This window comes from Artibeus jamaicensis, unplaced genomic scaffold (assembly GCF_021234435.1).
Source record: "Artibeus jamaicensis isolate MK-2021 breed Jamaican fruit bat unplaced genomic scaffold, CSHL_Jam_final contig_1998, whole genome shotgun sequence".
In the NCBI taxonomy this organism is placed as follows: Eukaryota; Metazoa; Chordata; class Mammalia; order Chiroptera; family Phyllostomidae; genus Artibeus; species Artibeus jamaicensis.
The window spans coordinates 15235051-15246104 of record NW_026521407.1 but is presented as its reverse complement, the minus strand read 5'-3'; the positions used below and the strand labels follow the sequence as shown (position 1 = coordinate 15246104).

At 46.2% G+C, this 11054-nt stretch overlaps 1 protein-coding gene across 1 annotated transcript; it reads left to right on the top strand.

Annotated features, from left to right (window-relative positions):
• Positions 1-9089: 9089 nt before the first annotated feature.
• Positions 9090-10508, top strand: GH1 (growth hormone 1). The gene is made up of 4 exons (XM_037128042.2): positions 9090-9305; positions 9501-9608; positions 9840-9980; positions 10272-10508. Exons 1-4 carry the CDS (start codon positions 9090-9092, stop codon positions 10473-10475), a joined length of 669 nt encoding a protein of 222 aa, XP_036983937.2. The 3' UTR covers positions 10476-10508.
• The last annotated feature ends 546 nt before the right edge of the window (positions 10509-11054 follow it).

Sequence of the window (11054 nt, the reverse complement as noted above, 5' to 3'; positions counted from 1 at the left end):
GATAAATAAATAAAATCTTAAAAAATATCAATCTAAAGAATGCCAATCACGCCCTGCCTAGTATAGCTCAGTGGATTGAGCCTGGGTTTGCTAAACAACCACAGTTTGATTCCCAGTCAGGGCACATTCCTGGGTTGTGGAGCCAGTTCCCAGCAGGGAACACATGAGAGGCAACCATTCATTGATATTTCTCTCCCTCTCTCCCTCCCTTCCCCTCTAAAGATAAATAAATAAATAACTTAAAAAATTAAAAATAAATAAATAAAATTTAAGAAAAAAGAATACCAATTACTTATTTTTAGTTGTCACTAAAAGTCAAGATTTCTAAGAATTGAGAATTCTAATTAAGTTGGAAAGAAATTGTATGATTTGGTAATAGAAAGTATAAAATATGAAAATGAAACCAGAAAAGTCAGTGTTCATGCTGCCTGTCACTACCAGAACCAATAAGTAGAGACAAGGATTGAATATTTATGGATGCGTTATTCAGATGGCCGGCAATCTGAGAAGATGGGGTGTTATTGTACCCTCAAAAACTGTCTTAACATCTCATTTCAAGCTGACCTTTTTGTAAGGAGAAGAAAGGGTAGGTCAGGGGTTTGGGGGAAAGTTTAATTGGATAAGAATTGCAGTGTGACTAGTATTTTCCTAGTATTTCTTCATCTGTTGATCAACAATTCTTTATCTGAGTCAAGGACATTTCCTCCTGGGAACACAATGGCTCACATACCCTGAGACGCAAGGTTTAATTGCCTGTCCACCTCCTGGAGTCACCGGGTCCTGCATTCCAGTTCTTGAATAACAGCTTTCCACATGCATAAGTCGCTTAAACCTAACAACTAAGGCTAAAATCTTTAACTCTTGAGTTTCCCAATGAAAAACACTTGTTGAAAAAGAAGAGAAAATAATTTGTTCTAAAATTGGTTATTTCTGAATGAATTAAGAAGCTAAAAGGGACTATATAAATTGCAGAAAGATTGTATAAGTCGCAGAGGATTTATGTACATTGCAAAGAGTGTGCAAATTGAAGGTTTGTAAGGAGAGATCTTAAGAGGAAATTATATAGTTAAGCTGAATAATGAATTTAATTAGGTAGATGAATCTAAATATCAAAATAAGCTAATACAGAATATCTTTGGTTCTTTTTCAGTCTGTTAAAAAGGAAAAAGTTTTTCCTATATCTGTCTAGAAAGCAAAGATTCTACTTAAAAAAAATAGTTATGTGTTAACATTGTGTTAATCAGGTACTCGATTACTTAAAAACCCATATTCTTCATCATAAGAACTAAAGTTTTGCTGGCCTGAATTTATGTTTGATACCTTTATCATCACTGTGAGTAAATCAATAATTTAATATTTTTCATAATGATATATAATCTTTTGGTCAAATATGTCTGACAACCTTCCCAGGGTTTAAATTTTAAGAGACCTTGTTTTGACCTAAAATTGGCTTTGGGTCATTCCAGTGGGTCCCCGGAATGCCGTGGAGGTTTGTCCTTTCTCCTTATGAAGGAGAACTTTTGAACTAATTAGGCCTATTTGATATGCTTAAAGGACATGGGAAGCTTTGTCAAATAAAGAAATAAAAACGACGTTCTATTGTCAATACAGAGAAAGGAGGGCCCATAAGAGGAGGTTGTCCGAGGCAATGACAAACAGTCTAGGATGGGATTGGCTGGGAAGCTGATGCCTCCAGAGCCCACGGACTTATGGGTAAGAGGATTTAAAATAAAAAGAGGGCAGAGACTGGCTCTCAGGCTCTCTTTCTTGTTCCTTGAAGATGCCTGGGTGATCATGCTGCAGCTGCCTGCTTTTCCCAACAGATAGTGTTTTGGATGGGAAGAAACTCTGGGTGAGGCCGAGGATCAGGCTGGCCTGGCAGAGGGTGGCAGGGTTATTCTTGTTTGGGTGTTCTAGAGGGGACAAGCCCTGAGGCAGAAACCTGCCATTCTTCCAAAATTGTGTAGCTTTTCTATCTCATGTTGTTTTTGTTTGTAAACTAACCTTATAGAAATAAGATAAAAGTGGATTGCATGGCAGTCTGTGAACCAAAAGGTCGTTGGTTTGATTCCCAGTCAGGGCACATGCCTGGGTTGCAGGCCAGGTCCCCAGTGGTGTGGGCTACCGAGCATTGATGCTTCTCTCCCTCTCTTTCTCCCTTCTAAAAATAAATAAATAAAATCTTAAAAAAAAAAAAAAACTACCAGGGACTAATAGGAGAACTCAGGTGTTAGTGTTTAGCCTTAATTGATAGGCTTAAGTGACTAATGCAAGTGGAAAGCTGTTATTCCAAAACTGTGTACCTTTAGAATTACGACTCCTTTCCTTTATCACCAAACCTTTCCCTCTGGAATTTTTTTTCTTTTTTTTTTTTTTTTAAGATTTTACTTATTTATTTTTAGAGAGGAAGAGAAGGAGAGAAACATCAATGTATGGTTGCCTTTCGTGCATCCCCTGCTGGGAACTGGCCTACAGGGAACTGGCCTGCAACCCAGGCATGTGCCCTGACTGGGAATCGAACCGCAATCGTGTGGGTCTCAGGCCAGTGCTCAATCCACTGAACTACATCAGGGCCTCCCTCTGGGATTTTGCCCAGAGGGTGGCAACAGGCAACGGGACCCCACTTGCTGTTCAATAACATTTGTATACACGTGTATTTATTATTAAAGTGGATGTTCTGGAGATTATATAAAAATCTCCAAGAGTCTACAGAGTTATGATATATTTTCATTTGTAATTGTAATTGTTATCTTAAAATGTTGTTACGGGAAAGCAAATTCCTTTATCAATTGCATTATAATCAGATCTATAACCACATCATTTTAAGATTTTTTTGTCATTTAGAATAAATCATTGTTTTACCCTGATGCATTTACAAATATGTTACATCTTCAGAAAGATCCATGAGAAGTGCTCCGACTTACTCTAAAGTACATGTTTCTGAGAATAAATGTTCAGATCATGTTTTTAACTGGATGAAGATTATTAGAACTCTGTGGAATTGCCTGGACCTACAGAAATACTGGCATATCATCAGCATAAACAAAAATTGATTATGAGACAGAATGAACTAAAGATGATTGCAGTTTTTGTCACTTTTTATTGAACATATTGTTGTTTTTCAGAAATAAGGAAACTTATTTACTTTTCTTAAAGCAATTTGGCAAATTATACATTCATAAGTAATACTGAGGCATTTATATTTTTCTCTTTACTTGCTCCCTCTGGAATTTGGAAATTTGTAATGAGTGAGTAGTGTTATTTCCATGGTAATATGTTTGTTTGCATAAATCCAATAGGAATTTGATTTCTTCATAACAGGACAAATAAGGCCAAGTTCCAATTGTGATTTTATCAACAAAGACTTTGACTGGAATGTCATGTCTGAGAGTGACATGCCTAGACTACAGATGTCACTAGAAAGCTTTAAGGAATGAAGATTGACTTTGAAGCCAATAAAAACCCTTCGGAGAAATGGCCTGATACCTTACTTATTCATGCAGTTCATGGAAGTCTTTCTGAGTAAGGGGTGAAGGTTGCTTTCCTGGGAGATGTCAAAGAAGAACCTCAAGATGTTCTGGGGGACCTCGGGAAGTTGAGGAACTCACCCAAAGTTATAGGTATTTCAGGCAAAGCCTATGGCAACTGGGTGGCTTGGCTTTCCTGCCCTGTGCAGCTAATTAAAGCTCAACCTGGAAATTCCAGCAAAGTACATTTCAGAAAGCCTATGTGATCAATTGCGATTCCAGTTATGTTTATGCAAGTAATCAGGCTGAATTGAGACTGGACTTAATGCAGTAAATGAACTAGTCTTGATTTGGCTCTGATAAAAATGAAGGTTATTTCAGGGGGAGAAATTGTGTTTCAACAAACCCTCATACATAGTTATGGACATTAAACTGTAGTTCAGTTGTCTTCAAAGCTTTATTTTTCACTTATACACAGACAAGATCGGAGCAAGGATGGTAGACCAGGTACAGAAGGTTACCAAGGTGGAAAGCTCAGGTGCCTAGCAACAGGCATGGAAAAATAGATAAATAAAAAGAGACACATAGGCAGATGGTGACTCAGATGATAAATGAGGAGGCCCAACCCATCCCTATTTCCCCACAGGAGCCCCAGGTACAATGGACAGTGGGGAACACATTGGTTGACTTTTAGCAGTCATGGGAGCCGTGTACTCCCTATCAAACATCAAATCGACTAAAAAGCAAAGATCAGTCATAGGGATAAGGAGACAAATGCAGCAACAAGCCTCTCTCCAGTCTTCAGAATACCAACGCAGAGCCCTTAAGTTATCACACGGCTTTCTCAACTTCCTCTATTTGCCTGAACGTCCCACCTTTCTGCTGGGATGGGACTTGCGCTGTAAACTGACTGCCCAAGTAACCTTTTCTCCTGAGAGGCAGCAGCTTCACCTGCAAGTCCCACTGGAACGTGCGCTCCGACTCCAGATGCTTTAACCTGTCCACAGGGCCCCAGAGGAGAACCGTTCCTTCCTGAGACCTACAAGCAAGTAAAATTGTTTGGGCAGATGGGGCTCCAGGACAAGCAATCAGTGTTCACAGGAGTGGCCTGAGATCTTCCCAGAGAAATCCCAGACAGTGATGAATATCTCATTAGGTGTTCTCTATTAGCCTGGTGCAAGTCGGCATGTACTTTGGAAATCTCTCTAAAACTTTAATCACCAGAGCCAATGCAACTGTCACCTTACTTGCTAATATTCAGAAATCTCTGGACTCTCTAGCTAAAGTCACCTTAGATAATCAAATTAGCTTAGCCTGTATACCAGCAGAACAAGGAGGAGTTCGCATGACCACCACCAACTCCTCTTACTGTACTCACGTTGACACCTCAGCTCAGGTGGAAACCAGCATCACCAAAACTAAGCAACAGGCTGCTTGGCTTCCATAAACATTGGCCCATCACACCCCTCTCTTTGAGGGAAATAGAGATTGGTTTGCAAGTCTGTTTTCATGAGTACCACAAGGACTCAAGTCCATATTAGGAGGAATTTTTTATCTAGTTCTAACCATTCTTTTCTTTACAATGCTTGCCTTTATTGTTTCAAACTCTTTATGACTTGGTTTTCTCACACCAGAAAAAAAATTGTATCTGTTCAACAGGTGCCTCTAAAAATATACATATACATATACATACATATACATATATATACATACATATATATACATACATATATATAATGTTTTTAGTTCATGGGATTTTGCTTTACAACAGGCTAAAATTGTCATTCCCCCAAGAGACTCAGAGGACATCACTAGCTCCCTAGATATGGAGGAAAAATTGACAGTGGGGAATTATAACATACTAATCAGGTGGCAATTATAGAATAGGCTGTACTAACAAACACACAGAAGGTTCATGTATTAAATTTGTCCTTATAAGTATTTTATAGACATCAGCAGTGGCAGCTCCTGCTTCACCAAGGAATGGCCCTGACCACAAGAAATTGGGCAAGCATCAGTGACTCATGTCAGAACCAGCAGAAACACTGCCTGCACATCTTGTTTCCAGATATTGGCAGTGAACTTGTGGATGGAGCCATGAAACTACATGATGACGTACCCAGGAGATAACATTGAAACACCCAAGAGCACAGCTCAGAAACTGTACATTGCCAGAAATTCCTTAGTTTCCCTCTTCTCATGGTTCCCCTACACAAACTAGCCAGGACACTTAAGATGCCAAGATGGGCTTTGAGACAAGAGTCTTTCATCTTCCAGGTGGCTGGCACCTGAATAAAACCACTTTCCTTTATATCAGCACCTGCCTCCTGAGTACTGGCTTGTGGAACGGTGGGCAGCTGGGCCTGTGTTCAGTTACAGAAGTAAAGAGTGAGTAATGTTGTCCTAGGGATAATCCCAGACTCTGGCCTCAAGGAAGTCAGGACAGACTGAGCAGACTGGGAAGTGTGGGCCTCAAGTGACCGAGGGAGAGTGGAGAGAGGTGCCACCTGTCCCTCTGAGGCTGTCACCAAGATCAGGGTGAACATGGCTCTGAATAAGGCTCTGAATAATGAGATGGCCCTAAACCCCACAGACTTGAACCTCGACGGGCCTCTTGAAGTCTAAAAGAGGCCACTTTTGGATCAAGAACAGATCTGAAAGTTTCCAAACAGGTCCAGAGAACCCCAGAGATGGTCAAGTATGGAAACATGAACGGCTTCCCAACACACCAAAATCCACAGATTCCAAGGTAATGGGGGAATCATCCTGAGCTTTGTGAGGCCAACCTCAGCAGTGCTAGCCAGAGCTTCTCCCCACTGGCCACTGAGCAGAGGTCATTTTGGGACAGTCTCTGAACCTGGAGAAGCCAGGGTTCTGGCCCCAGGTGGTGCCCCCAAGAAAGGGTGGGTGACTCCCTGCACTAGAGGGAAAATCCCATCTAATTCAAAGTTTATCTTCTGCTAACAATGAGTCATGCATGTTTTCTCCATCACTAAAGGCCCTGAAGGGGTCCAGACTAGAGGAGAGGATCACCAGCACCCACCCCACACCCTTTAGTTCTTCCCTCTTTAGGTCCAATCGTTACCACCATGGTGACCTTTAGGAAAAGTTATATCCCCAAGGGTCCCCAGAGTCCCATGGGTCAACCTCGTTCTGGGTCAACAGTAGTGGGTTTGGTGAGAGGAGACACGCCCTGCTCTGGCCGGTCCCATCTGTTCTTGGCAGTAACCTACTTGGTGAGGAGCCTCAGCCACACCTCTGTGCCACATTTGCGTGGCTCTCAAGCAGTCCCCAACTTGAGCTTCATGTCCTCACACCAAGGGGAGGCCTGGGGCTTTTCTCCCATGGTCTGGAGTTCACATACAAGGTTTCCCAGCAGTAGCTAGAAGCCTGTCATGAGGAGTTCCACATCAGAGCTGCCTCCCCCAAGTGACAGGAGTAAGGAGTGACAGGGGAGGCGGAAGGCTGTGAGAAGCTCAGAGACCCTCTTCCACTTCCTGCCTGGCTCCTCCTCTTTGGAGGAGTTAAAAGAATAAGAAAGGGTTGTCTCCACCTTCCTCAGAGCCTGTAGCTTTGATGACACCCCACCCTGCTCCTCTAACAGTCCTGCCTGGAAAACAGCTCCCACAGGCCCGAGTGTCCTCCCAGCAGATAACGAACTGAAGACATGGTTGGGCAACGGTTCAGGAATGATGGGAGAAAAGGGAGTTCTACCCTCTAGTCCTCAAAGCTGGAGGTGGCAGAGGACAAGTACGCACATTGTGGACCACGGGGGTAACTTTGCAATGTTGGTTGCCAAGGCCATAACCAACCACCCATAGAAGGGTTTGCTTGTTTGTTTTACCACAGGGTCAAGTGCTAAATGTTCTTAGACTCAAGGAGCAAAAGGTCTAAACAAAGAGAATGTGTTCTTTCCTGCTCTTGTCCCTGGGGGCTGATAACATCCAGAGACTGCAATAGCCAGGACCCTGGGCACCGGGAGGTGGAAGGCAGCTGTGCTAGCCTTCCCGATCCCTGACCTAGCCTTGCCTGCTGTGTGGTCTCTAACACATACACTGTGTCTCTGGGCCATGCTCACCAGGAAACTGAGGGACAACAACCTGTCCTTTAGGGAGGACAAAATGAGGCAAGGGGACCCTTGTGATTCGAGGAAGGATCCCTATGTTCAGAGGGTGTGAAGTTCAAATAACTAGGAGACACCCACCCAGTCTGCCTGAGAGAAAGGGCTTGAGATGGCACAACACGGGAAGAGGCCCTGGAGATCAGCGGCCTTGGCCGAGGTAGCTCGTGCAAGTCAACCTCTCTGAACCTCGGTCTCTTCCCCTGTAGAATGGAGTGGTTCAAATGTGAGAACGCACAGGTATGCTCTTCACAACCTAATACGCTCTGTACAAGTGTTAAAAGGAGGAAACAGAATGGGAAGAGACTACAATGAGTGGAGAGAGCATCTTTCAGGATGCTGTACCCTGAGTTCCCGCCCTGCAGACAAGAATCAAAACTCCCAAGTTCTCATCCAACTTTGAGATTCTCTGATGGCAACAGGGCTGTGGGAGGAAGAACTTGTGGCACCTGTCTGTTCCTGGGATTTATGCTTCTCAGTCTGCACCTCTGTGCAGGTCCAAAGGAGCACCCATCCCTAAAGTTTTGGTCCTTTGCCCACCCGTCCCCCTTACGCTCATGGAAAGGGAGGGCAGTGTGTGGCAGGTTCCCTCTAGTGGTCAGTATTAGCACTGCATCCAGCTGCGGGAGCCAGGGCCAGGAGGTGATGTGGTCTGAAGATGGTGTGAGATGAAGGTAGAATCTGGGCCTGAACTGTGCCCAGAAACTCCAGAATCTATGGCTGTCTTGACCCCCTTTTCAAAACACATATTCTCTATGGCGGGTGGAGGGAAACTGCACAGGGAAGAAAAAAGGGATATAGCAAGGGAGGGGTTGACGCAGCTCTGAAGGCACAGCCATCCTGACACAGAATGTGTCCCTTTGAGGGACCAGGTGGGCCCTCCTCACCCCAGGGGATGACCGCACAGCAAGACCCAGACTACTCCCTTCTGTCACCCCCACATTTTAAAAAGAGGACAGATTGGGTAATCGCTCTAGTTGAGACCCTGGGTGTGCAACTCTCCCAGGGATGATGACAGTGGAGAGGGGAGCAAGGCCGGGGGCATGACCCCAGGAGAGGAGCGGGAACAGGATGAGTGGGAGGAGGTTCTAAATTATCCATCAGCAGAGGCCTGACGGCCTGTACATAAATGCATAGAGAAAACAGGTGGGGGCAGAGGGGGAGAGAGATGGGGCCAGTGTATAAAAAGGGTCTGCAGGGGATCGACTCCAAGATCCTAGGACCCAGCTCCCCGAACTACTCAGGGACCTGTGGACAGCTTGCCCAGCTGCGATGGCTGCAGGTAGGTACCCCTAAAATCTCCCTGGGCCTGCTGTGTACTGAGGGGCAATACAGGGGGGCCTGCAGGCGGGTGGGGGCACTGACCCTGGGCTTCGGGGTTTCTGAGTGTGAGCATGGACATCTGTGCCCAGACATGTGGCCCAGTTTTAAATGCTCCCAGTCCCTCGGGGGACAGAGAGGAGAAAAGGAGGTCCCTGGGGTAGGGAAAGGGCTGGCTGGAGATGGAAGCTACCTCCTCCCTGGGGCCCCACCGTCGGTCTCTGAATCTCTCTCTAGGCCCCTGGACCTCCGTGCTCCTGGCTTTTGCCCTGCTCTGCCTGCCTTGGCCCGAGGAGGTGGGAGCCTTCCCCACCATGTCCTTGTCCAGCTTGTTTGCCAACGCTGTGCTCCGGGCCCAGCACCTGCACCAGCTGGCTGCTGACACCTACAGAGAGTTTGTAAGCAACCCAGGAAGCCAGTGAGGGGCGGCGGGTAGGAAGGGCCCCAACATAATGGGAAAAATTGATAAGTTCAGGGTGATTTTATCCAAGTGAAGATGCTGTTGGGTGAGTATAAACTGAGGGAGGTTCCCAAAAAAGCAGTGATTAGAACCATGCACCGGCTTAGACCTGGGTGAATGTTCCTTCTCCCAGGAGCGCACGTACATCCCAGAGGGACAGAGATATTCGATCCAGGCTGCCTTCTGCTTCTCAGAGACAATCCCTGCCCCCACAGGCAAGGAGGAGGCTCGGCAGAAATCCGTGAGTGGCTTCCGTGGCCCAACCAAGGAACAGAGGTCTCCCTCTTTCTGAGAAGGTGGCCGGCCCCATCTCTCCACGGAAGCCTGGGCAGCTGTGCCTGCTTCCGGGCCCTGGGCTGCCTTCTCCCCAAGGTGGCGGAGGGTGGTGGTGGGAGGTGGGATGGCAGGGGAAGGCTTGCAGAGGCCATCGTTGGGGGGGCTGCCAGCACCCACCACACACCCTTCTCCGCAGGACATGGAGCTGCTCCGATTCTCCCTGCTGCTCATCCAGTCCTGGCTCGGGCCCGTGCAGTTCCTCAGCAGGGTCTTCGCTTCGAATCGCGTCTACGAGAAGCTGAAGGACCTGGAGGAAGGCATCCAAGTCCTGATGCGGGTGGGGATGGTGTTGTTGGCCCAACCCTGGGGCCATGCCTGCCCTCCCCTGGGGCCAGGAGTCCCCACTGGCTTAGCTGAGGGGTGGGGGACTTACGTACACTGGCAAGAGAGGTACTGCCACTGTCCGTGTAGCAGCTCAGCCCTGACCCCGGAGCAGTCCTACTCCTCCTTTCACCTTTTGAACTCTCCAGGCCTTTCTCTAAATCCTGGAGGGAGGGAGGGATGTGGAGGAGGAAGGGGGAGCAGCCGGCAAGGACTGAGTCTCTCTCTCTCTGCTTCCCTGTTGCAGGAGCTGGAAGACGGCAGCCCCCGGGCTGGGCTGATCCTCAGGCAAACAACCTATGACAAGTTTGACACAAATTTGCGTAGTGATGATACAGTGCTCAAAAACTACGGGCTACTCTCCTGCTTCAAGAAGGACCTGCACAAGGTCGAGACATACCTGCGGTTCACCAAGTGTCGCCGCTTCATGGAAAGCAGCTGTGCCTTCTAACCGCTGGGCATCTCTGTGACCCTTCCCCAGTGCCTCCCCTGACCCTGGAAAGGGCCACCCCAGTGCCCACCATCCTTTCCTAATAAAATAAAGTTGCATCATAATGTCTGAGTAGGTGTCATTCTATTATGAATGGGGCAGGGGAGTGGGTGGGGGGCCAGGGACGGCCGGGAGGACAACCTGGAGGAACCCCGTGGGTTCTATTAAATAGAGCCAAGCCCCTGAATGATAACCGACCCAGCAATTCTTCCGGGGTTAGAAAGAGGCTGACACATTCACTCCTCTTTGTTACATACCAAGTTCTCTCCTTAGGTCCGTGGTCCCAGCTTCCCGCCCATAAAGTAACTCTGTTATCCAAATATGATTTTACAAAATCAGGAATCCTTTTACAATGCAAATAATCGACCTCCTAATTAATTTTCCTGAAAAGTTCAAATTTTCTTTATGTACTATAATGCATTTTCTTTAAAACAGGAGCCACTGGTATTTATTTTCAATATTTTACATTTAGTCCCATAAGTCTTTGGGGAGTAGTTGAAAATTGAAATAATCAGAACCCCAGAGCTTCATTTCTTGGCT

Bases quoted from the DNA above. Each gene is read 5' to 3' on its own strand.
- GH1 (XM_037128042.2), top strand. From the start codon at position 9,090: ATGGAAGCTACCTCCTCCCTGGGGCCCCACCGTCGGTCTCTGAATCTC. The intron at 9,306-9,500 runs GTAAGCAACCCA...TCCTTCTCCCAG, and splicing joins CTGACACCTACAGAGAGTTT to GAGCGCACGTACATCCCAGA. The intron at 9,981-10,271 runs GTGGGGATGGTG...TCCCTGTTGCAG, and splicing joins GCATCCAAGTCCTGATGCGG to GAGCTGGAAGACGGCAGCCC.